The following is a 27,705-nucleotide window of genomic DNA, read 5'->3' as shown; positions in this document are numbered from 1 at the left end:
CGGGTACCGGTGGCGGCAGGAGGCGGAAACCACCACCTCACGGTGGTGGTTTCAAGATTTCTATTACTATTTTGGCACCATTACAATGTAAAACTTGATAATACACACACATGCACATACACACTATAAATAACCCACATGCACACACACAGCCACCCCTATGGTGGCCGGTGGTGGCAGAAAAGCTATAACCGGCAGCAACCACCATGGTTGGCTGCCATGGTGGTGCACTTGCTTTCCGGCGAAACAAACCTCCCAAGCACACACATCACACACCAACAGTGGAAATACAGCAGCATACACGCACCCGGTTGCAAAAATAACCTAACCACCTTCTTGGTGGCGTATGGCGGCCGGAATCGACGGTAGCACATACAATCATTGATGACAGCAACAGATGGAGCTCAAAGGAATCACAAAAGTGGCTAACGGCGGCAGCGGACCTATGACGACGCAACAGGAACGAGGGAGGTGGCGGTGACACCTTCACGATTTGGTTACACCTCCGACATCCACATTGCAAAGGCGCTCAATACCAAGGCAGCAGGCGGCAGTCTCATCGTCGTCGAAACGCAGCATCAACATCGCACGCCATGGCAGTGGTTACGACTTCCATTGGCGGTTGGATGGCTCCGACTTGCGTGGTAGCAGGTGGTGGATGCAACGTCTCGTGGCAGCGACTGTAGAAGAAGAAGGGGATGAAGAGTGGTGGAGAATCGGTGTTCAAATAGTGGCCATTTGCTGATCGGAAAATGGGGGTGGAGGTGGTGCCGGTGAGGGGCATAAGGATGGAGAGAAATGGCGGTTGTATGGTCCTCCAGGGTTAGGGTTACGGAGAGCAATACAACAGTTTAATATCGTGTCTCATCAAACTTCCCTCCATAATGGAAGGAAAGGCCCCTCTATATAACATTTCCTTTCAAAATGAATCCGATAATTACCATTTAAACCCTTAGCACTAAAATCCTTTACAACTTAGGTAAAAAATTTACCAAACAGCCCCCAATACCTTAATTATGACATATTTAGCACCTTTTTCTTTAAATTAAATCCAAATAGTTACCACGGAGCCCCTGTCTTCATAAATATTTATAAAACGAGTCCCGAACTCACACTTTTAACCCTCGACTTCCAAAAATGTGGCAATTAACTCCTCGAACCTAACACCCTACATATATAATTATTTATTTTAGGCTACCATTTGTTCATTAATTAATTTATTTATCTTGATAAATAAATGGGTGTTACACCTAGTGACCTCTGCGACGTTCTTCAAGCGTCAGAATAGTATGATATTTGTTACCCCAGGCATGCCTGCCTAACTGTAGCTAGCAGTTAGGTGTGGGATTGTCAGTCCCGAATAGATCTATTCACAAATAGCAGGCTCTCCCACCAGGAGACTCTAGTTATATCGTGGTAGGATTTAGTCTGCACCTCGAAGGGTACAATTGAAGTAGTGCCTCGCAACCCTGTATTAACTAGTTTACGTGTAGTGTTGTAGTGTTCTCTTGTACTTGAAACTGTGTGTATACTTGTAGAGTAAAAATAATTATACTTAAATAAGTATTTAGTGTTGTACTCTTGTGTTCAGAAAATAGTATTGTATGTCATAAACTACATCTATCATAGTTTATATGTTTATTAATGTATAAGCTCTGAAATTGATAAAACTGTGTGTTGATTCCCAAACTATACCCATTATAGTTTGCATGTATGTTATGTATTCAATTCATGTATTGTCTTGAAAACTTTACGATTATGGTTGTAAGTTGAAAACTTCCCTTATGCTGCATGTTACAAAAAGGATAAAATATCTAAGTATTTTATAAAATGTAATGATCTATTGGTTGTAATAATTGCATAAGTTTTAATTCTGTTGAAATCCTTTGTATAAAAACACAAAAATTCTTTGTGTTTGGCTTGTATCCCCCTGAAAACGTTAAAAATAGTAAAAAGCATAGGGGTATGAACTTGCAGTTGATTATGTGCACGTGCTTGACAACAAAATCGGAAAGATGACCATCGAGTTGGAGTACGCGGGATTAACGGTATCCTAATGATAATTAAACACATAATTGTATTTAAATTAGCGAAACCATTAATTAAAGTGTTAGAAAACACTTGTTTTTGGGTTAGGAATGTTACCGATACTTGTTTGAGGTGGGAAAAAAAGGTTTTCAGCCAAGATTCTCGGCTCAAGGTTGTTTGCGGTTGGGATCCAGGGTTTGCGGCCGTGAACCTGGTTTGCGGCTGCAAACTGGGTTTGCAGCCCTTGAAGATATGAAGGCTATTCTTGGTGTTCCTGAGGAAAAACTTGAAGATTTGAAGGTTTGTTCTTGAAGATATGAATGTTATTGGAAGGTTCTTGGAAGCAACTTGAGAGAGTTTTCGGGTGAAAATGTGAGAAATGAAAAATCTCTCCGGGAAAAACTTTTATACCGGTTGGGTTTGTGGTCGGAAATAGGTTCTCGGTTGTAAACGGGTTTACGAACCAGGGGTTTACGATCGTAAACGTGTGGCTGGACGAGTTTGCTGATTTTTCGAGGGAAATCTTGATTTTTTGAGTGTTTTTGGATCTAAAAACATATATAACTTCTAAATATATATTTTAGATTATTTTCTAAACCACAAGAACTAAACGGAACAAAATAAAATTTGAAATTTTATTTGACGAAAATTGACTTTTTTTAACTAGAAAGTATCGGGTTGTCACATCGGCTTCTACAATCATGTTCTAATTGAAGGCAACATTGCCGGTATGCTTTCTGTTTACTAAAAATACGTTTTTACATGTGACACCCTGATTGCATGCTTCGTGTATCAGACTTCATTGATAGTTTCAATTTGAAAGGTATAATATTCTATATGTAAAATGTTTAGTTTGTATTTTTCCAGTTTCTATGTTGTGATTTTAGACTCTGAACATGGACTAAATTTTGTAGTTCACTATATGGGAAACATAAATATGCCCGGAACTAAATAAACTATTTAGATGGTGGATGATGTTAAGGGTTATATACAACCTAATAGTTCATCTTCACTTTATTTCATAAAGTCAAAATAAGGATGACTAAGGATTTATCTGTTTCATTTGCTACTTTGGAGATGCACATTAGAATGGAGTATATGTATCAAATTAAGTATTACAATCCAATGATTTGACTTTCATGTTAGATGTTTGACAGAATGCCTGAATGAAACTGATCAGATTCTCTTGAAAGCTACTTTTGATTATGGATTTTATTTACATTTACAGATTGATCTGCAAGTGGTCCCTCATTTTGAGTTTTCAGTCCAAAATCCACATGATGTTTGGGTGGGAAAAACATGGATTATGTGAGATAGCTTATTGAGTGTACGTATTTCACATGGCTCGAAATAGAGGATAGAGCAATGTCCATTTGGTTGTGGTTCAAATAATCAAAAGTTTATTCATCTTTTCAATATTTGGAGCTTTTATGTTAATTCCAGCTGATGCTCAATACAATTGTTGCTGCAATATTAGTACTTAAAATTTGTACAAGTGGTGATTGGTCCTCTAACACTTAAAAGGTAACCATTTGATTCAACATGTGGATATTGTAAACGAAGATCAAAAGTATAACAGGTTAGCAAATAATTTATATATATAAATTTTTATTCTCAACCTTTTGGATGCTTTTTGATATAATAACTTTCATTTTGGTCGATTTATTTTCAGAATGGTGAAATTGTTGGACGACATCATGGATGCTCTAATTTTTACGGACACATATGAAGACATTTAGTGATTTTGAAATTGTTACAATATTACGTAAGTTCAATAACCATCGTAAAATAAAGGATTAATAATAGCAAAAAAAAAAACAACACACTTTCATCTATTTTTTATATTATATCATCCTACCTTCACATATTTTTCTATTCAACATTGTAGCTGTAAAATCTATCCAATAAAAACAGTATGCAGAGACTATATGGTTTTAAAACTGTAATATTGAATTTTATTAATAATAATATCAGTGTGCATGGGTAATATGATCCTAAAACTGTAAAAAAAATTAATTTTATTAATATAAAAACAGTGTGCAGGGCAATATCGTCCAAAAAATAATATATTTTTATATTTATTTATTTTTAAATTAAGACAAAACTTCATAAATGATCTTGTAGTAATGAAATTATGCAAATGCCCATCAAATATTTTAATCAAGGAACAGAAACGGCCAAAAACTAATAAAATTAGCAAAATTAAATAAATAAATAAATAAATAAATACTGTTTTTTAAAAGTTCTGAAACCTCATAAACCTTCCAAAAATGTTTTTTTAACTTTAAAATTATATCTAGAGATTTCTAAAACACAACTATTTATGACCATCTTTTTCTTGTTTTAATAAAAAAAAATTTGTGATTCACTTTATAGCCCCCTTTGTTTTTTTTTTTCATAACTAATCCTTTTACTTTTAAAATTTTTACATATTAGATCTTAAACTAAAAAAATTGACTGTGCCCCCCTTCCTATTCTCTACTTTTTCTACGTATTTTAATTTCGTCCCCCCAACTCGAATGTTCAAGCTCCGTTACTGCTTGTAGATGCAGCACCACACTTCCATTTAGGGTTGTGCATGGGTCGGTTTGGATCGGTTTTGAACCCAAACCCAACCCAACACATAAATGGTCGGTTTCTGGTTTTCAGAACCCAATAGGATCGGTTTCTGGTGGTTCGGTTTCTCGGGTTCTGAGGTCGGTTTGGGCGGTTTTTCGATTTCTTGGGTTCAACCCATACATTCACGGGTTCTGAGTTTAAACCCATGGGTTTTAGGTTTTGGGTTTTAACCCATTTTCCATAAATGAAGCAACAATTTAAATACTTCAAAAAACACCAAAAAAACATGAGTCTTACAACAAATAGTTTATTACAAGTTACAACCAAATCCCAAAATAGTTTATTACAACCAAAATACAATCATGTATTTGTCGGTTTCACGGGTTGGATGGGTCGGTTTCTTGGGGCGGTTTGTCGGTTTTAAGTATGGATCGGTTTCTCGGGTTGGATGGATCGGCTTCTAGGTAAAAACTAAAACCGAACCCGGTTTTTCGGTTTTAAAAAAATTCAAACCCTAATCGTCGATTTTACGTCGGTTTCAGTTTTTTTGGTTTCGGTTTCGTCGGTTTTGATCGGATTCTTGGTTTTTTGGTTTGGGATTGCTCACCCCTACTTCCATTTCAAAGTTATTTTGGATCGGTCCAGCTGCTCCGTGTGTGGTGTGCTATGTGCACCTCTACGCTATCAAAACCTGGAAAAAGAAAGTAACCCCATAGCGGTTGCTGGCCAGTGAACTTACCGACCTCAATCATGGAATTGAAAGCCATCGGTGTACTAATGACCTACCCCATGTCTTCTTACCTCGAACAAGAACTCGATAAGCGCTTCAATCTCTTCCGCCTTTGGAATCTCACTCAGAAAAACGATTTCTTCAAGGAGAACTCCGGTTCCATTCGGGCCGTCGTCGGAAACACCAACGTCGGTGCCGACCGCGAATTGATTGACTCGTTACCGGCTCTGGAGATTGTATCCAGTTTTAGCGTAGGCTTAGACAAGGTGAATTTAGTGCATTGTAAGGATAAAGGAATTAGGGTTACTAATACACCCGATGTGTTGACCGAAGATGTGGCCGATTTGGCGATTGCATTGATGTTGGCAACGTTGAGAGGGATTTGTGAGTGCGATCGTTATGTTAGAGGTGGATTATGGAAGAAAGGCGACTTCAAATTGACTACTAAGGTTTTATTTCATCATCATCATCATCATCTCCCTTTTTACTAAATCAAACTGTAGATGCTTCAATCTTTTAACCTATCCAACAGAATTACTTTCATTCTATTTACATTGTAGAGAAAAGGTCGGATCATGATTTTTTTTTTCAATTGTTATGTTTTCAGTATCGTCTTGGACTAGTGTTTTTCATCTTTTGTATATAATCCTTGTTGCAGTTCAGTGGCAAGAAGGTGGGAATCATAGGTCTAGGCAGAATAGGTACAGCAATTGCAAAGAGGGCTGAAGCATTCAACTGTCCAATAAGTTACTATTCCAGATCACAAAAACCAGAATCAAATTACAAATACTTTCCCAGTGTAGTTGAATTAGCTTCCGACTGTGACATCCTTGTTGTGGCGTGTGCACTAACAGAAGAAACTCGCCACATCATCAACCGCCAAGTCATCGATGCGCTGGGTCCCAAGGGTTTTCTCATCAACATTGGGAGGGGCCCACACATTGATGAACATGAACTGGTATCCGCCCTTGTTGAAAGGCGGATAGCAGGTGCAGGTCTTGATGTGTTTGAGAAGGAACCCCATGTCCCTGAAGAACTTTTTGGTCTTGATAATGTTGTCCTTGTGCCACATATTGGGAGTGATACTGTTGAGACTGTAAAAGCCATGGCTGATCTTGTGGTAGGGAACCTAGAGGCTCATTTTTCCAAGAAGCCATTGTTAACTCCAGTGTTTATTGATTAGAAAGCTACACCTAGGATCTCACACAACTTTCAATGATTTTCATCTGTTATGTAGTTAAACTGCATTTTTAAGTTTAAGAGATGAAATTGTAATCTCTGTGGGATTCGCACATCTACATGGATCATCAATGTCTTACCATGTCTTTGAGAGGTTGTTTATTATTCGTTTTTCTTAAATCGGTGCTATATGATTTGTTCTTATGCATCCTTGAGAATTGAGATTGTATATTTAGTACCAACAAATTCAACAATTTGATCGCTAGTACATAGCTTTTGCATGTGATTGAAGTCTATATGACCATGTATTGACATGTGCATGCGTTTTATGTGATTTTAGTGCATCGGTGAATGAGTTATTGCTTACATTCGTGGGAAGGAGATCTACGATTAGGGTTGGATGAAAAGCAATGGTAATAGATCGGAATGCTAGCACAAAGATGTAAGATTAGGAGTGGAGAATAAAAGGAGTTGATATTGATAAAGGAAAGCGTCCACCTAAAATTAATTGGTGCTGATAGCAAAATGGTATGAACCATAACTTTAAGGGTTATGGACATAAAAACACATTAAAGAAGAAGTGACAACACTTTAGCAGCGGTTGCATTATAGAAGCGATTGGAGGCACACTGCTTGGTATCGGTAAAAAAAAAATCACGTAACAAGAGTCGATGGAAAAAAATCACGTTGATAGGCTCGAATAGCATGGCCCTATTCACTACATCTTCGATCATCCACATCCATTGAGCCATTGTTAACTGACACTCACCAAGTCGGACGCTATTACCACATATCAGAACCACAACAACCCCGTCTCTATCATCATCTCATTTGCGACCTGTTACTAGTGAAAGAAAGGGAAGAAGATGGGGCAATTTTTTAGACCTGTGATCAAAAGAGAGAAAAGGGAAATTCGCACCTGTTCAACGATCGAGGAAAGAGTGTGGTTGTTTTTGGTTTTGGTTTTGTTTCTATCGGGAAGTACACAAAGGCAAAGAGAGAGATGCAAGAGTAGGATTCCATTGGATCAAAGAAAAAGGGGTGGGTTACTTTTTGTTGGTATTTTATTACACATCAACATTCAAAAACCTAATGACTTTGATCAAAATGATGTTTTGGATGGGTAAATTTGTAATATGTAACCGGGAAACCTACTAACTTTGATCAAAATGAGGTTTTAGATAGGTAAATTTTGAGTTTAATGGTCTAAAAGGTTCAAGAAAAAGTTAACTAGTCATTTAAAATCAAACGCAAAACTTTCATGTATTTTTATGTCAATAATCCTAACTTAAAAGCTCGGATAAGATCTCAATAACATTTGATATGACGGATTTTTCAATGTCTGTGGAAACTTAAGACTTAGTGTGGGACGTAGGGAAAGGTGCCATATGTTTACATTGCTAGAAAGCTATCGAAGCTAGGAAAATGTTTTGCATTTGTTCATCTCTTAATGGGGTGGAAGAAGGAGAATTAGCAACAAATATATATAGTATATACGAAGGACATGATCATTATTTACGACATATAAGTTTTTTAGAGATGAGAATAATAGCAACAAAATGAAACCAATCCATATTGAAAATAACAGAATGAGTGTTTATCATGTTCTTTTGTGAACGTAGTAGCCAGAAAGTTTGGGGAACGAGTATAAGAGAGCCGTTGAATAATTAAAAAAAAAAAAAAAAAAAAAAAAAAACTTATGTTATTGTTAGATGCGAGAGACTTATTGAGTATTCAAGATTCAACATGTGTTGTTTTGGTTGAAGTAAATGAAGTGTTAAGCACTACGAATCTTGTGGACTTGGAGATTAGCTACATTGATGGTGCTTGGGTTTGGATAGAGTTTAAGGCTTGAAATTCTCATGTTAATTTCAAGCAGCATGATTTGCTTTGCCAAAAAATTCAAGGACTTATGCTCGTTTACAAAATCTTTTTTGTTAAGGAATGTTTAGTTTGGGTGGAAATTGAGGGGTTGCCTTTTAGTGCATGGATAACTAATTCTCTTAAAAAAAAAATTGCAAACATATGAAGAACATCCATGTTTGATGATGAAGATCAAGATGAGAACATTACATCTGGGAGGGTGTGCATGAAAGCATTAGAACCTACAATCATAACATATAAGGTGATGGTTACAATGAGAGGTGTGGTTTATGATGTCCGAATCAAAGAAATTTTAAGGCGGGTCTTGAATATAACCAAATAATATGAGAGAAATATAGATAAGACTGAAATAGATATTTTTTATGAAGAAACTACGAAAGGTGGAGTATTAGGGAGAGAGGAGAGTGATCAAGAAGGTGTTGGAGTTGAGAGAGAGGTTACAATCTCTGATTTGTTGTTAAAGCCTCCATGATTTGATGGAAGTTATATAACAACCATGTGATACTTGTTCCGGTGCCCTCTTTAGAAGTGGGGCCGAGTGGTACTAATCATGATTATATTAGTTTGTTGCATGTTAGTGAACCTTCGACATCAAATAGATTTCCAAGCACTTGGAGGAAAACTATGATGTTTAGGAAAAAAAACAAGAGATATATTAATTACGCTTCTCTCATTGACAAGATGTTAAAATATATCGAATTTGGTGAGGTTTGGGGTTATGAAATGGATGGGTATAAAACCGACTTAGAGAAGTTTCTTGCTAGAATTGGTAAGAACAAGGTAATCCAATGAGTTTTCTTGCGGTAAATGTTTGTGGGATCGACTCATAGGAAAAAAAGTTTGATTAAAAGTATTTTATATGAAGAATGGTGTATATATGTAAAATGTCTATAGGAAGTAGATGGAGGCATATGGGGTACACATGATTTACATGTAAGAGGGAGTTAGACCATCTCCAACCCTTAACACTATTTTTTTTACGCTATACCTATAATTATAGTGTAAAAGATAGTGTAAACACTAAAATCCTACAACCCATTACATTATAATTATAGTGTAAAAGATAGTATAAACACTAAAAATGACTATTTGGAAGGAGAGGAACGCTATTATCTTCGGATCTGATCGACGAGCGTGTATGTTTTTGGCGGACGATATTAATATAAATACATTTAATTGGATTAAAAATAGATCAAATTGTTCTAAATTGTTCTATGTTTGATTGGTCCTTTTGATGTATGTCTCCTTTATCAAACATTTTGTTATAATGTGGCTTGAGTTCTTGGCTTATAGCCCCTTTTTTGTTATCTAATATATTTCGCTCGCCGTTCAAAAAAAAAAAAAAACTAAAATCCAACATTCTATATAGTGTTAGGTATAATGTACGGTTAGAGTATTATAACTGTAATTTATAATGTAAAAGTAACTTTTTAATGTATGGTTGGAGATGCCTTTAGATAGTTTTTTTTTTTTTTTTTTAAAGAAGAACTCGATACTTGGTTTTTTACAAGTGAAGTGAGAGCTTCTGTTTATAGATGAAGGAAAGGCTTCAACATCAAAATTATCAAACACGCTTTTTTGAAAATAAAATAATACAACTTAACATATTAGTAACACCAATTAGTAACACCAATGAAAAAAAACATTACATAAAGGATAACAAACTTAAGAATTATACAATATTATACATAAATAAAGACTTAAGAGTTAAGAACTATGCGATTTTACTTTATGCAATAGACATGTATTCCAGTTAAATTTTCGAGTTGTGTGGAAGTAGATCCTTAGACGATGATAGTTGCTTCATTATGTTTTTTGACTTTTGTAATGTGAAACTATTATTGAATTATAAATTGCAAAAATATTATTGCAAATGATGTCGTATTGTTGCTAATTCCCAATGATTAAAGTTGGGGTGTTCCGCAGGGATGATTAATTTGTATTCTAGAATGATGAAATTATAAAATTATAACATAAGTTTTAGATTTAAAAAGTTCAATGTTATAATAAATAATAATTAAATTAAGTTCCTTTCAAAAAATTTAAAAAATAATAATAATAATATTAATATTAATAATTAAATTAAGTTATCTACATGCAATTTATCTGTTTTTTACATGCAAAAATTAAATTTTCTGCGAAAGAATTGCACAGGCTAAAATTCCAACATAATTGTGGTATATGTTTACCCTTTATCCTTTTTTCCCCTTCTTCCATGCAAACCACCATCCTTCAATCCCCCTGCTAACTAACCATCTCCATTGTTGTCTCTCCAGAATCCCCAATTCTTTCTTTGCAGAATCAACCTCCCAAATCCCTCTTTTTTCATCTAATTCTCAAAGGAAAAAAATAAAAGAAGAAATCGTGCGTGCAGTTTGTTCACCGGTTTGTCTTCATCTTCATCGTATGAACCTCGCTGCTCGAATTCAAAATGGTTCGAGCAGCTGAGGATGAACAAAACATGAATCCCGGAGCAGGTGATGAAGGCGCCACAAACAATGACAACAAATGCTCAGGTAATCGCCACTTTTTTCCCGAGTTTTATTCGGATTTCATGTTTTAATGATTTCGTTGTGCCCTAAACCTGCAATTTCGTTGGATTAATTGATTAAATTGGGTGAGAATTGAGTTGCAGTATCAGATTTGGATACGGTGAAGGAAAAGTTCGCGAAATTGCTTTTAGGCGAGGATATGTCAGGTGGAGGAAAGGGCGTTTCATCAGCTCAGGCTTTGTCAAATGCGATTACGAATCTAGCAGGTTCTACCCATATTACACCTATCTATTCTGATTTTTCAGAATTATAATTCGATTTTCTGAAAACTTTATTGGATTGATTGATTCTCGATCCATGTATTCAGCTGCTGTTTTTGGGGAACAATCACGATTAGAGCCAATGCCACCGGAAAGAAAAGCAAGGTGGCGGAAGGAAATGGATTGGCTCTTATCTGTCACCGATCACATTGTTGAATTTGTGCCCTCAAAACAAAACACTAATGGTGTAAACATGGAGGTAGACGTTCTCTTTCTCTGTATCGATATATGCATTTTTCTTGAATATTAAATGGGGAAGAAAGGGGTTTGAATTATGATTTGGATCGAATACCAATGCATTAAATGCTTTACTTTTACAATGTGAACAGATTATGGTTACAAGGCAACGGAGCGACCTCCACATGAACATTCCCGCATTAAGGAAACTTGACGCGATGCTCATTGTAAGAAAAAGACAAGCCCTCTCGATATTACAAGCCTTTTTTTTTCATTAAATGTTATCCATACAACACTGATCTCATAGAAAGCTGATGTTGGACATTTAGGCTTAACATGTGATGTCGGGGTATGCAGGAATGCTTGGATAATTTTCAAGGCGAACATGAGTTCACATATGCATCTAAAGACGACAATGAAGCAAAAAGCCAAAGAAAGAGGGAAGAAGATAAATGGTGGTTACCAACCCCAAAGGTCCCTACAGACGGTTTATCAGAGTCTACAAAGAAATGGTTACAATTTCAAAAAGATGCGGTTCACCAAGTACTCAAAGCAGCCTTAGCCATTAACGCACAAATTCTAATGGAAATGGAAGTCCCAGAAAGCTACACCGAAACCCTCCCAAAGGTACTTGTACCAAAATTTCAATCTTTATAGAATTTTTTTGAATCTTGATGATTATTGATTGTTTCAGAATGGAAGGGCGAGCTTGGGAGACTATATCTATAAGAGTATAACGGTTGAGCACTTTGATCCGGATCACTTTCTTTCATCAATGGATTTAACGATTGATCATAAAATTGTTGACCTCAAGAATAGAATCGAGGCGTCTGTAGTGATATGGAAGAGGAAGATGTCTGCTAAAGATGGAAGATCTAGTTGGGGTTCGGGTGTTAGTTTGGAAAAAAGAGAACAATTTGGAGATCGGGCAGAGACTATTTTATTAATTCTTAAACAACGTTACCCTGGGATTCCTCAATCCATTCTAGAAATCAGCAAAATCGAACACAATAGAGTAACTAACTAACTAACTAACTAACATTTCCCTTTTCAAATCCCATATCATGGAATTAGACATTAGTTGTAAAAGTTTTTGATTGTTTGATTTTATAGGATGTTGGGCTTGCTATTCTTGAGAGTTATTCAAGAATCCTAGAAAGTTTGGCACATAAAGTGTTGTCGCGTATAGAAGACGTACAGCATGCAGATGCTCTTACACAAAATCCATCTTTGGGAGATATGAAGACCAATTCTCTTAAAGATTCAGTCAAGATATTAACATCAGGTAAATTCCCAGATGCAGTAGAAGAGATAGAAAGCTGAATCATTCAATGACATTGCCAGATTCAACACAAAAGTTCACAATTTCAGACTTACATGGAGCTTCGATTTACTGTTCTTTCTTCCTATGTAAAATGTAAAATGTATAGAAGAGAACAGATTGTATATTGTGTTTGGTGTGAATTGGATTGGGGTTGAAACTGATGAATCAAATGTACAAAAAGATTTGTAATGAACACGAATTCATGCTTGATTCTACCACATCATCATATACTTGAAAAGTGAAAAGAGTTTTGGAGTAGGAAGCAAACATGTACTTACAAGTTGTGGCAAAGATACATAAAAGACATAACTATATAAATTGTTGATCAGATTAGATTTTGCCACGTGGACCTAGCTTAGGTGGTAGTTGAGGGCCCTTGACGATGGGTAACACGTCACCTGTGGCGGTGGAGCTGAAGTAAGCAAGGGTGGAACCACCTCCAAGAATCAAGAACTTGAGTAGCAATCCTCTCTTGGTAAAAGGCGCAGCAAATGTCTCGAAGAACTTGCTCTGCAATAAAATCATCACAGTGTAAAATTTCTTTTTGTATAATCAATCCATCGACTTTGATCAATAATTAAACTCTAACTTAAATCATATGGTGTTCATGAACTCGTTGAGGCATTAGGTCGAATACCTGGAGGGGATTGTAAGGTGAAGGAGCATCGGAACCATAGACATCCCACTCACCGGTGGTGTTGCCCAAATCTTCCAAATCGAAGTACACACTTTTGTCTCCGTATTTAGCTACCACAGCTCCAGATCTACGTATTGATGATTAATAACATCAATGAGCCATTGCGAATGTAAATGTAAAGACGAAATTATGAGTTGAAATTAGTACCTTTGAGATTTGGGTTTGAGACCGAGGCGAGAAGGCTTGAGGTTAAGCTTGGTTCCGGTGAGAGAACTGCCGGCGAGGCCGTTGACTGTGGTGGGTGCGAAGGTTGCAAGAGACGCCATTGTTGCAAAACAGCAGAAGCTTACAACCTGTGATTTGAGTGAATGTGATTATTTCTATCGTCGATCGGAGAGTATATGGAACGATGGCCAAGAATCTGAGGAGGGTATGGTGGGGTCGTTTGGATGTAGTTGCATGGATTGGATGATGCCATGTGGGAAATTGGGTTTGTAGGGAGAGAGATGGTATCCACCCATTTAAGAGCTGTAGATTACGAGATTGGTTGGAGATGGATAAGCCTATCTCCTCCCGATTCTTGAAAATAAGATGTTAAATTAGGGTTTTGCACCGGTTAAAAATAGGAATGGATCCCAAACGGAACTCGTTTAACGGAATATGTTACCGGTAAGCTAGTTTATACGGATTAGAGCTAGAATTCACAAAAACTAACATAAATGTTAATTTAATACGAAGCTAGTAAAAAGTTTGGGCTATGTCGCGGGGTTGAATGAATTGTGGTAATATGATGACATTATTAGCATTCAAAAATAGACATTGATAACATTAGTAATCTTTGATGATTTGTAACATGGCAAAGTGTAACAAAATGGTTATATAACATTAGTAATCTTTGATGATTTGTAACATGGCAAAGTGTAACAAAATAAGGTTATATAATGACATGATTAGCATTCAAAAATAGAGATCCATAACATCGGTACATAAACAAAAAAATATCAATAATATAGATAGCTTTATCGGTCCATCCATCGTCTTCAATGATTTGTAGCATCTCCTTATACGTTTTTTATTAGTTTTTGAACGAGTGGTATGAAGAGATTCACGCATTTGAGAATGACAAGGTTTGCATTTCGGTCAAAATTTGAAACCTCTTCTCATTTGGTCCTCATTCCAATTATGTAGTGATCAAAGTGGATAAAATATAAACCAAAATTGGAAAAAAAAAATTGTTTCAACTTTAGACGAAACACAATAATTCGGAAACCAGGTAGACTATTTTTGAAATATTTGTAACAAAGTTGATATGATTGTTACTATTTAGTATAAAACCAATGTGTTCCACTGGCGTAACATGCTAGTCTTCTAGCCTAGGAACATAAGGGATCCCAAATACATAGATGTGTCAGATGGTGATGGTCAAATCAATTTCAAAGGAATTTTCCCATAAATAAATCAAATTAAAATAAAGAATTAGTTTGTATTATTGCCCAAAGCACGATATCAGTTTCCGAAAACTCAAGAGAACGATTTTGCTTGACCCATGAGGCTAAGCCTTCACCAACACATGGATTCTGTTTAGGAAACTCTCTTCCAAGAAAATTATCATCAAGTGCATATGGTGTAACCCAAAGATTATGTTTAAGAAATTTAGCTCTTCTAAAAAACTTAGCCTCTCAACCTGCTCATGGCAAGCAATTTAAACATAGTACCAGCTTTTACTTGGTCAATTATCTAGTCTTATTCACAGTGTGAGTGTTTCTAATCTACATACACAAACAAAACACAATTCAACAATAATATACAAAAAAGATGCATATAATTATTTAAAAGGGAAAAGATGTTTACAATCCAGTGACGAGCAGATAACTAATTGCAATCACACATAACTTCATTTTCAGATTTAAGTAATGTTTCTTCAGTGTGGAATCACGCATTATTATGGATGTTACTTTCCCATATTCTTCAATTTTCACATTAACATCAACAACCTAAACAAACAAAACCAAACAATAAGGGTCTGTTTTCGTAAGGAGATGCATGGATGTCCACATCAAACATTTAACCTATCAACATCCACCATTGTCATCATCAAAGTCTGCAGCTTTTGCTTCAGAACCTTGTGCATCAACACGATGAGTAACGAAAGATTTTCTTAGATAAAATTCCAAATTTAACCTGTAACTCTTTCCCATAGGGATAAATATCCACATAGATAGTAATTTAGTAAATTGGTTAATTAGAACCCAAAACATGTTATGTAACAACATTGGTTGGAGGAGTGTTACAAACATAAATGATGGAAAATACGATAAACACAATAAAGACCACCAAATAAGAAAGGACCCAAGAAACTGTAGTCATATCCTCTCTTTTCCACCCAAAATATAAATGAAGTCAGACTCACAACTACCACAGTTCTTAGAACTTAGAATCACTACTTTCAAAATCAACTTCCTTACGTTAATACTTTCACATCATTCCTTAAAAATCACAAACAAATATGGTTTTCCAAACATGGTAAGAAATGGAAACCAAAAATGACAAAATGTGCAATAAACCTAGCAGACATGGTTTTGAGTGCATTTGCTACAACATATAAACTGGTAAAAGATATTCAAATGTTTGATATTTAAACTCACCACTAGTGAAAGCACATGACAAGCCATTACTAAAAGTAAAGGTGAGTATGAAGATCCCTAGTAATACATAATTCACATGATGTCACTGATAATTGTAACATCGCTAAATTATAAAGTAAAAATTTTTGATTTTAATTCAACCAAAACATTAATTATCTTTTAAGTCAACATTCAATACTCATTTGCTAAATATTCAAAAGTACTTTGACAGAAAACAGTTATCATAGTACAATCCTAAAATAATTATAATAGGGAAACATGGGTGGATGCGTTGCGATCAAGCCGGACCCTTTCTTTTGAAAATAGAAGTACCTGAAACATAAATTGAAAACCGTAAGCACAAAGCTTAGTGCGTTCTCCAAAATACCACATACCATACATATTAATATATATTGGGCCCTGCCCATCATCGCACCCTGTTCGGCATCGGGCCCCACCCGACATTGGCCCCCGCTCGACATCAAGCCCCACTCGGTATAAATATATGTTAGTCATCAGGCCCCGCACGGTATAAACATATAAACACACAACACATGTCATAATCACATAGATAAATAACATACATACTAGCCTTCGGGTCCTGCCCATCATTGGGTCATACCCGGTAATCATAAAAACACATACAGATAACTAACATACAATATACTCATCTGGCACCGCTTAGAATCGGGCCCCGCATGGCATCAAACCTCGCTCGGTAAACATAAAACACATAACACATGCAAGATTCATGCAGACAACAAGCATACTAAGCATAACAAACCATGGGCCGACATTGGTGCCGGTGACATCCCCAATTTCACGGCCAGAAAAAGACCGATTTGTTTATGCTTTCTTTTATAAAATCAGAGTAACCATTTGATTAAAAGAGTTGCGGAATTTGTTCCCAAAAAAAATTATGATAAGAATTTATCAAAAGCATTTATGAAAGAAGTGTATTTTCATTTATAACAAAATCTCGCGATGTCATGTTCCGATACAGACACATAAGCATAAACAAAACTTATATTTAATTACAAATGATTTACATCTCCTTTAATCTCTCAGTGAAATAAGTCTTCGTATTGATACCTGTGATACAAACAAAACTGAGAGGGTCAGGCTTGGGAGCCTGGTGAGCATATAGGGTTTTCAACCCACAATAATATAATTATTATATTTAATCATCAAACAATTAACCCAATTACCCATCCCCATTATCTTATTTAATTCTTAATATTTTACCCTAAGAATCAACTATCCTTCAATCATTCATTCCTAAGGATTGACCTGAGGAATTGGCACAACATCCATCGCTACATAAGGCGCATCAGCCAAGGTTATCCTTTAAACGCCTCTGCCCGGATTACAACATACATTATTAGGCGCATCTGCCGACATTATGACATTCTATTTTAGGTACATTTGTCGACATTATCCTTTTAATGCATCTGCCAGGATTACGACATTTACTATTAGGCGCATCTGACAATATTATCCTTAAGCGCATCTGCTAGTATTATGACATACTCTATTTAGTGCATCTGCCAAAATTATTCCTAAGCGCATTTGCTAGTATTATTACATTCAACACCAATCTCAAATAAATAAACAACTTATTAACACGTATCACGTATTTTATAGTCAATACTTCATATTCAACACTCATCTCAGATAAACAAACAACTTATTAACACATAGCACGTATTTCATAATAAATACTTAATATTTATGTGTTAGAAGAAAGTAATTATACACTCACACAAAACATGTACTTAATATGTTCCAACAATACTTGTATTAAAACCGTGTTATGAAAGGGACTATACACTCACTTAATTAGACGATGCTCGTACGGCACTACGACTTGTAAAAGTAGTATTCTTCGGTAGATCCAAAAGATCTTCACAAAAACCGGCTTCTCGCAGGCAGAGCTTCGACTCAGGAAAATCCTTTCTCGGGATATTCGGGCTTCGGGACTCGATTCGGGTCTAGGGATGATACCAGGGCTTCGGGGGGTTAAAATAGTGCTTAGAGAGAGTATCGGGAGTGAGAGAGAAGAGACTGAGCAACCAAACTCGGCTGCCCCTTGAATTCTATTTATAGGGCTGATTTTATGGATTCAGGTCGTGAATCTCAAATATTCACGTCGTGAGTTCAGTCGTCACTGCATGCATCATCGCAAGTTGCGTCTGTCAGGCTCTAGAAGTCATAAATACTGATTTCACGTTGTGAACACTGTATTCACGTCGTGAACTCTGACAATTTTGGGGTTTCGCGCCCCGAACTTCAGAAATTCATAACTTTCGCATACGAACTCTGTTTTCGACATTCTTTATATCCACGCGTAGGTAAAAACAAGATCTGCAACTTTCATTTAGAATTTGTTGGCTAATTTTGACTTTAATTTTAATATATTAAAAATATATTATTTTTAGTAAGCCGGGACAGGAAAACTCCGTTCGAGATTCATAACTCCTTCATCTGAACTCCGTTTTCGTCTGTATTTTTAACACGACAATTTTGGGGTTTCGCACCCCGAACTTTAGAAATTCATAACTTTCGCATACGAACTCTGTTTTCGACATTCTTTATATCCACGCGTAGGTAAAAACAAGATCTGCAACTTTCATTTAGAATTTGTTGGCTAATTTTGACTTTAATTTTAATATATTAAAAATATATTATTTTTAGTAGGCCGGGACAGGAAAACTCCGTTCGAGATTCATAACTCCTTCATCTGAACTCCGTTTTCGTCTGTATTTTTATCGTTGGACTACTATTGATGAGATCTTCAATTCTTATTTAGAAAGTTTTTGCTAAATATCACTCGATCTCAATCTCGAGTTTCGGGCTGCATACTGCTAATGCTGAAACTTCGAAAAATCATAACTTCCTCATACGAAGTCAGATTTAGACGTTCTTTTTATGCATGCTCTCGGTTTAACGTTTTCCATGACTTTCATTTAGATTGCTAAGGCCAAATATTGCTCTAACATAAATTCACTATTTACGTCGCGCTGTGTTGTGCCAGTTCTGTCACGAAACTTCGACATGTCATAACTTCTTCGTTATAACTCGGATGTCGGCGTTCTTTATATTTATGGAATCCTTGTAACATATACTAAAACTTAGTTAAGATTACCCTTTCTAAATAATCTTCCATAAAAATGTCATTTTTGAAACTTATCGTCTCAAATTGAATAGTCCGGATCTACGGGCGTAACAATTATATCCCCCTTAGGATGATTACGTCCTGGAATCATCAACGAAATAGGACTTGTATAATGATTCCATACGTTATCTCTTCATCCTAGGTAATAACTGTAAGTTCTATGTTTCCTCGAAAGAGTATCTAACTCTTGGACTTCTCGATAGCAAGTAGTGCTCAATCCTGAATTTGCTCTTCGTACTATGTTGTACTTTCAATTGTAACCTTCGAGTTACAAAATAAATCCTTATTGAGGACTCCTTCTTATTCTTAGGATAAGTAATTTCCTTTATCTATTGTAACAGACCGATGGGTCGTGTTCTAATGACCTCTCATCGTATGATTCAACGCTTAGACTCAAGTATCATATAGTTAAATTCCGGAATGGAATATACCTTCCTTCATATTCTAATATGATATAATCACATTTTTACATGTAGCATTTCTAGCTACAAGCTTTCTTAACAACGAGCGTGATGCTATCGATCGCATTGATTTCAATCTTCTGACTTGAGTCAGATGCTACCTCTAACTTGGTTCTATGAACCACATAACAAACTCATCGTAAGCGGTAGGGATGAGTAGCGGAAGCGGGTACCTGCTTTCAGAATCGGAACCGTCTCGAAACTGCAGGTTCTAGAACTGGAACTGCCTTAAGCGGTTTCGGTTCCGGTTCCTAATGTTGCAGAACCGCCTTAAGGGGTTTCGGTTCCAATTCTTATTTTTACGAAACCGATACCCGCTGGATACTCGCCGGTTCCGGTTCCAAAACCGGGTATCCGGAACCGGTACCGACGGGTACCCGCCTATTTATAAAAAAATATATACTTAATTTCTATATTTTGTTGATTTGTTTTTAAAAATTAGGGCAATTGTTTTAGGGTTTGTCACTTTGTTTGATTCTTTCTTACAAACAACCGCTGACACCCTATACTATATTCTATCAATCGAAAGACACAAGCTCACTCTCACCGTTTCTCTTCCCTCTGGTAAATTTGATTCGTTGGTTTCGCTCGACTCCGTGTTCAATTGATTCACTTGTTTTGCTTGACTCCTGTTCACGCCGACCATCGAGTATCATTTGTTCTTAAGTTCTTTTTTTTATCAGTTTTTACAGTAATCAAATCCATTGGTAAGATTAGTTCACTTGGTTTAATCGAAGGTTCAGTCAAATGTTTAATCAATTGGTAAGATCACTTCATTTTGTGCTTTGTGGTCGAGTACTCGAGTTCGATTATAACATTTATTAGTCTATGGTCGACCATCGTTGTTACTTCTATCAATTAATGCATCTATTAGTCTATTACAATTTCGAATTTTCGATTATATCATCTATTTATGAAGTTTTCAATCTGTTACTTCCATCGATTTTTCGATTATACCTGCTTAAACACATGTTCTTCATCTTTTTGAATGGCTACTAATCCCTTTTGTTTTGTGAACTATAATATCGACTAGTGACTATAGACAATCTCTGCAATTTCATAATTTAAATGAGGAAAAGAGAAATATACAGATAGAGGTTTTTGTGTTATGTTAATGAGTAAAATATTATTAGTATTCTACCTTTAGTTGTCGTAACATATGCAAATTCAAGCAGATAACTACAGATGGGAGAAGAGAGAAGATTTCAATATATGATGTAGTTTTGGGTGATGTAATACCTCTTAAAATAGGTGATCAGGTAGGCTAATAAATTTTCATAAAGTTTTTAAGTTACTTTTGACATGTTCAACTCTTTATTAATTGTTGAATTTCCAGGTTTCTTACAGGTCCCTGCTGATGGTCTCCTAATAAAAGGTCACTCTCTAGCCATTGATGAATCCAATATGACCGGGGAAAGCAAGATTGTAAGCTGGTTAGACCTCCTTTTTAAATAAAAAAATAATAAATTGAATTCTTCTTATATTTCATCTCACTTTCTAGGCACATAAGGACCAATAAAACATAACAACTAGAGAATTAAATGTAAATGATGGTGATTTTAGTGTCATCTATGATCATTTATTTGGGTTGTTATTTATACAATTTCAGGGAGCCTGGGTATTAAAACCAAGAAATTCAGAGCCAACATTTGTTGTGCATTTTGTTGGTGGCATATTTGTTGGGGCAGCTCCTCAGCTCACTTATCGCTTATTTCTGGAACGCCTTTCAGAAAGGTAACTGGTCTTATATTCATTAAACATAAATCATAAAAGAATCAACAATTCTTCTTGTTGTCCAGGGGTGCATTGGTAATTGTAACACCTTATGCCAGAACCAGGGACAAACTGACAATCAAGTAAGTTTGTATTGACCTATTGATCAGGTTCCAGGTATTCTATTATGTTTTATCTATGTGTGAGTGTGTTTTAAGTTTATATAAATAAAAATGGATATAAATTGCAGATTGGGATGAACTTTGTTGTTGTTTGCTTTTTTTCTGCTGCTGCTGCTGCTGATTGTTACTGTTGCTGTTTTTTGATATTGTTGTTTTTGTTGTTATGTGTTGCTGCTGCTGTTTTTATTGCTGATTTTTGTTGTTGTTTTTTTATTGTTGTTGTTTTTGCTGTTTTTATTGTTATTGTTTTTGATTTTATGAATTACAATTTCAGCCTCCTTTTGATATTGTAGTAGTTTGTATTTTCTTGTTGGCTCTTGCTATCGTGTTATTTAAAAGTGGGAAATGTTTTTAATAACTTGTTATTCAAAAGATCAAATTTTTGTATTTTTTTGGTTTTATATCTTGTACTTGTATTGTTTGTATAGGTTACTGTACATAATTTACATGACATGTATACAATAACAAGTTTTAATACTCAAGAAGTCGGGTACCCGGAACTGTACCCGGTTCCGCCAGTTCCGGGAGCGGTTCTAATTTTCTAGGAACCGGTGTAGGCGGTTCCAGTTCCAATTCCAAAAACTTAAGAACCGCCGGTTCCGGGAGCGGTTCTGGTTCTGGCTAAAATAGGCGGGTACCCGGTTATGCTCACCCCTAGTAGTCGGACTCAATTTGATATGACCGATAGGGTCAGAATATCAATCATCTTCTTAGTCACTACTGAAACAATGGTAACGACATACTTGAATAAAACGAGATCAATCACTAGCTTCTTGGTAACCTTGTGACCTTCCCTGATTCAAGTGTGAGTCCTGTGCTTCCAGTAGTATATGCATCTACTACCTTTCACACCTACTCATACTCGTCCCAAGTATTGTCCTGTAGTCGACCAAGTAACCATATAAGAAAATCGCGAAACAATTTAACACATACGAATGTCTCTGAATAATCATAAAATTTTCCCTAGACTCCACTAGGACTTCTTCATTGCGCATCTTCAATCATCAATTCTACTTCAACTCGGCTGATGATGGAAATTCCAGATGATGGGACAACTTCAAGAATTACACCAATCTTTCCATCATCCTGCCAATCGAAGGTGTACTCCAAAAGTACCGCACTCCCCTAAATGTACTGGTTATTTTATCATATATATTCTAAAGGCTAGATACCACTCTTACGATATCTACCGATAAGTGTCATTCACTATCATAAGCCTTTTCATCTCCTCTATTTACTAAATTCCATATGAGTCTTCACCATGACCTCTTGTACATCCACGCAGACATTCAGTCACTAGGCGAGAATTTAAGATAGGAAAGCTTCATTTACGATAAACGTATAAATCCCCTTATCACTCCGAAACGTTTACATGTTGGTTCTAATATCGTAGTCATACGCTTAGAATCCTAAACACATAAGGTTTCCAGATCCGGTCGGCAACAGACCATGGATCCGAACAAATACTAGCATTGATATAGCTATTACACAAAATATTTAGCATATAAAAGCATTTTAGGCATTATTCCTAAAATAAACTAGTGTTTGTGTCAATTTAGGTGTACTACCTAACATATTTTAGACACACTTCTCACGGTCATTACTTAACATTCTAAGTTTAAGTCTAGAAATTTCCTACAAATTCCTAGTTTGCTTAAACTAATGCTCTGATAGCAACTGTGACATCCCCAATTTCACGGCCAGAAAAGACCGATTTGTTTATGCTTTCTTTTATAAAATTAAAGTAATCTTTTGATTAAAAGAGTTGCGGAATTTATTCCCAAAATAAAATATGATAAGATTTTATCAAAAGCATTTATGAAAGAAGTGTATATTCATTTATAACAAAATCTCGCGATGTCATGTTCTCATACAGACACATAAGCATAAACAGAACTTACATTTAATTACACTAATGATTTACATCTCCTTTATTCTCTCTGTGAAATAAGTCTTCGTATTGATACCTGTGATACAAAGAAAACTGAGAGGGTCAGGCTTAGGAGCTTGGTGAGCATATAGGGTTTTCAACCCACAATAATATAATTATTATATTTAATCATCAAACAATCAACCCAATTACACATCCTCATTATCTTCTTTAATTCTTAATGTTTTACCCTAAGAATCAACTATCATTCAATCATTCATCCCTAAGGATTGACCTGAGGAATTGGCACAAAATCCGTCGCTACATAAGGCGCATCAGCCAAGGTTATCCTTTAAATGCCTCTGCCCGGATTACAACATACATTATTAGGCGCATCTACCGACATTATGACATTCTATTTTAGGTACATTTGTCGACATTATCCTTTTAATGCATCTGCCAGGATTACGACATTTACTATTAGGCGCATCTGAAAATATTATCCTTAAGTGCATCTGCTAGTATTATGACATTCTATATTTGGTGCATCTGCCAAAATTATTCCAATGCGCATCTGCTAGTATTATTACATTCATTATTGGTGCATCTGCCAATATTATTCTTAATCATCTTTCGCACCTCATCATTTATATACCCATGTTTTCCCCAACATAATAGTAGATATAAAACACATATACAGTTTAACTTATTTAAAACATGTACCAAACATGCATTCAACACCAATCTCATATAAACAAACAACTTATTAACACATATCACGTATTTTATAGTCAATACTTCGTATTCAACACTCATCTCAGATAAACAAACAACTTTTTAACACATAGCACGTATTTCATAGCAAATACTTAATATTTATGTGTTAGAAGAAAGTAACTATACACTCACACAAAACATATACTTAATACATTCAAACAATACTTGTATTAAAATCGTGTTATGAAAGGGACTATACACTCACTTGATTAGACAATGCTCGGACGGCACTACGGCTTGTAAAAGTAGTATTCTTCGGTAGATCCGGAAGATCTTCACAAAAACCGGCTTCTCGCAGGCAAAGTTTCGGCTCAGGAATTTCCTTTCTCGCGATCTTCGGGCTTCGGGACTCGATTCGGGTCTCGGGATGATACCGGGGCTTCAGGGGTTAAAATAGGGCTTAGAGAGAGTATCGGGAGTGAAAGAGAAGAGACTGAGCAAACAAACTCGGCTGCCCCTTGAATTCTATTTATAGGGCTGATTTTATGGATTCACGTTGTGAATCTCAAATATTCATGTCGTGGGTTCAGTCGTCACTGCATGCGTCATCGCAAGTTGCATCTGTCAGGCTCCAGAAGTCATAAATACTGAGTTCTCATCGTGAACACTGTATTCACGTCATGAACTCTGTGATATAAATAAATTGAGTGGGTCAGGTTGGGAAACCTGGTGAGTACATAGGGTTTTCAACCTACAATAATATAATTATTATGTTTAATCATCAAACAGTTAACCCAATTACCCATCCTCATTATCTTCTTTATTCTTAGGGATCTATCCTAAGAATCAACTATTTCTCGTTCATTCATTCCTAACGATTATCCTAAGGAATAGACATGAAATCCATCGTTGCCAGGGTTTACTCAACGGGCACTAAATCCATAGTTACCAAGGTTTGCTCAACAGGCGCTAACTCCATATTCGTCAAGGTTTATCTCGTTTATTGACAGTATCGTTTTCGAGAGTCCACTCGCAGTACATGTCAATGGGTTTTTAGAGTACGTTGGTGAACACATCGTTCACAACACCTACAGGTTACGAGCCTGCTAGTGTTCCACTGGACTGTCTAGAATAGTCTGTGGTTGTCATCCATACTCTGCTAGATGATGGGGCCATCGCTTGGGTCATCGTTTTGGCTCATCGCTTCGCACCATATTTTATCACTCATATATCATCGCTCATCATTCATCTCATCTTTCATATTTCATCTCTCATCATTCCTCTCACCTCTAATCTACCCATGTTTTACCAAACACATTTTGTAGATATAATATACATATACAGTTTAAATCATTTAAAACATGTATAAAATCATTCATCCAGCGTAGACAACAAGTATTCAGATAATATGCACACATAGCACGTAATTTGTATAAAATACTTCTTATATATGTGTAAGATGAAAGCAACTATGCACTCACTTTTTAAGGTGGTGATTCCGAACTCAAACAGCGCTTCGTTACACTTAAAACGATTTCCTTTTACAGAACCTAGTATCATTACCACTAGGGTTTAGTCTAATGTTTGACGAGAATAATTTATAGTCTAGCTATTATTACTATTATATAAGCGTTAAACAATATTCTTCACCCACTATGTACAGACACGGGCCAAACATAAAACACCGGAGGGCAGGACCATTTTGGCATATAGCACTTCTGCAATCCAACAACCCTATGCGGCCCTTTAAACCAGATTCCCCGTACCGTGAGTGGTTAAAAAAATATTATAAAGACTCTATATAACTCATAATAATAGCCTAAATACTCATTATAAGGTCCTAATAACATTACTATACTGAAACATAAGCTATACTAAAGATAAGGTAGGCATAACTCACTTACAGCGGGTTTTCTCGAAAATCGGGAATCGCTAGAGCAACGTTCCCAAGCCGAAAGGCTCTTTTCTCGGGAATCTAGGAGCCTTGGGGCTTCCTTCGGGTGCTTGGGGGTTTACCTAGACTTTAGGGGGCTTAAGGGAGGCTAGAGAGAGAGAGAGTCTAGAGAGAGAAAGTGGAAGAGGAAAGGTGTGAGAATGAATGGAACCCGACACATCTATTTAGAGTGTGAAATCCTGATAGACTCACCGAGTCGGGTCACTGACTCGCCGAGTCAGTGCCATGTGTCATCACCTGGTGGCTTTTCTTGGGAAGAAAGCCTTGGCCCATATTCAGCCACGTCACCCCTTTCGCAGCAACACTCTGCCGACTTCTAAACCCCGTAACTTTCACATACGAGCTTCGTTTTTGACGTTCTTTATATCCACACGTAGTTAAAAACAATATCTACAACTTTTATTTAGACTCCATCGGCTAATTTTTGACAGATCTTAAAGTTAACAGTAGGAGGAGATTATATTGTTAAATGTCCGCGTAAAATTCATAACTTCTACATACGGACTCCGTTTTCGTCTGTCTTTTTATCGTTGAGTTCCTATTAATGAGATCTTCAACTCTCATTTAGATCGCGTAGGCCAAAAACCTCTCAAACTAAAATTCGAGTTTCGGGTCGTGCACTGCTATGCCAAATCTTAGAAAAATCATAACTTCCTCATACGAAGTCAGATTTGGGGGTTCTTTTTTTGTATGTTCTCGGTTTAACGTATACTACAACTTTTGTTTAGATCTCTAAGGCCAAAAAGTCCTCTATCGTAAATTCGCTATTTACATCTCCCGGTGTCATGCCGGTTTTGCCGAAAAACTTCGACTGACCATAACTTCTTTGTTATAACTCGGATTTCAGCGTTCTTTATATTTACGAAACCCTTAAGGCATATTCTACAACTTGGTTAAGATTGTTTATACTAAATAATACTTTGTAGAAAAGTCGTTTTCGACCCCTATTATCTCTAAATTGATTAGCCTGGATCTGCGGGCGTTATAAACCGATACCACCAGAGCGCTAGGCAAGAAAGGTACGAGATCATCACTTCGATGGTCACTGCCAAAATGGGTAATGGAGAGTCCCTTACCGCTCATCTGCAAAAGATGCAGAGAGATGTTGATCGCCTGTTGAAGTTAAATGTTAACTTCGATGAAGAGCTGTCAATCGACGTCATCCTTCACTCCTTGCCTCCCTGCTACAACCAGTTCCACATGACCTACCACATGAATAAGGAAGAGGTCACCTTGAGAAAGCTTCAAGGCTTATTAAGGACTGCTATGAGCAATCTCAAGGATAAGTCTGTTGCATCGACTCCCACTCCTACTGTTGCGCCTGTTTTGGCAATAGGTCAAGGGAAGGGTAAGAAGAGGAAGACTCCCTCAAAGGGACACCACAAGGGAAAGTCCCAAGATGGTACCTCTTCTAGTGGAACCAAAGTTGGTTTTGCTAAACCCAACTCTAACCCTAAGGTGGCAGAGTGCCACCACTACCACAAGATAGGGCATTGGAAGAGAAGCTACCCATAATATTTGCAATCCATCAAGGATGGGAAGATCAATCCATCTTTCGCAGGTATTTACACAATTAAATCTAATGATTCATCGCATTCTATTTCTTGGGTTCTTGATACAGGATGTGGTTTTCACATATGTTTTGATTTGCAGGGACTAAGAAGAAATAGGGATGTGGA

At 36.4% G+C, this 27,705-nt stretch overlaps 3 protein-coding genes and 1 long non-coding RNA gene across 5 annotated transcripts; 3 read left to right on the top strand and 1 right to left on the bottom strand.

Moving 5' to 3' along the window:
* The first annotated feature begins 5,223 nt into the window (after positions 1 to 5,223).
* On the top strand, positions 5,224 to 6,685 carry LOC145045740 (glyoxylate/hydroxypyruvate/pyruvate reductase 2KGR-like). Its single transcript, XM_078994062.1, has 2 exons — positions 5,224 to 5,766; positions 5,976 to 6,685. Exons 1-2 carry the CDS (start codon positions 5,338 to 5,340, stop codon positions 6,498 to 6,500), a joined length of 954 nt encoding a protein of 317 aa, XP_078850188.1. The 5' UTR covers positions 5,224 to 5,337; the 3' UTR covers positions 6,501 to 6,685.
* Positions 6,686 to 10,571: 3,886 nt separating this feature from the next.
* On the top strand, positions 10,572 to 12,875 carry LOC145045738 (rop guanine nucleotide exchange factor 12-like). Its single transcript, XM_078994059.1, has 7 exons — positions 10,572 to 10,896; positions 11,016 to 11,138; positions 11,240 to 11,391; positions 11,522 to 11,596; positions 11,727 to 11,996; positions 12,064 to 12,384; positions 12,483 to 12,875. Exons 1-7 carry the CDS (start codon positions 10,812 to 10,814, stop codon positions 12,690 to 12,692), a joined length of 1,236 nt encoding a protein of 411 aa, XP_078850185.1. The 5' UTR covers positions 10,572 to 10,811; the 3' UTR covers positions 12,693 to 12,875.
* On the bottom strand, positions 12,876 to 13,743 carry LOC145045739 (photosystem I reaction center subunit VI-1, chloroplastic-like). Its single transcript, XM_078994060.1, has 3 exons — positions 13,538 to 13,743; positions 13,331 to 13,457; positions 12,876 to 13,203 (listed from the first exon to the last, which is right to left on the bottom strand). Exons 1-3 carry the CDS (start codon positions 13,654 to 13,656, stop codon positions 13,024 to 13,026), a joined length of 426 nt encoding a protein of 141 aa, XP_078850186.1. The 5' UTR covers positions 13,657 to 13,743; the 3' UTR covers positions 12,876 to 13,023.
* A 6,305-nt stretch (positions 13,744 to 20,048) lies between these two features.
* Positions 20,049 to 21,795, top strand: LOC145045735 (uncharacterized). 2 transcript variants are annotated; one of them, XR_013681876.1, is made up of 6 exons: positions 20,049 to 20,154; positions 20,766 to 20,849; positions 20,927 to 21,023; positions 21,200 to 21,324; positions 21,390 to 21,446; positions 21,554 to 21,795. It is a non-coding gene; the product is annotated as an uncharacterized LOC145045735 (long non-coding RNA). The 2 variants fall into 2 exon arrangements; XR_013681875.1 differs by having other exon boundaries at positions 20,071 to 20,849.
* Positions 21,796 to 27,705: the final 5,910 nt, after the last annotated feature.

The sequence above is a fragment of the Lactuca saligna genome, chromosome 5 (assembly GCF_052625555.1).
Source record: "Lactuca saligna cultivar CGN05327 chromosome 5, ASM5262555v1, whole genome shotgun sequence".
Taxonomy (NCBI): Eukaryota; Viridiplantae; Streptophyta; class Magnoliopsida; order Asterales; family Asteraceae; genus Lactuca; species Lactuca saligna.
Note: the sequence above shows the minus strand (reverse complement) of the source record. Positions and strands in the feature narration are given on the sequence as shown.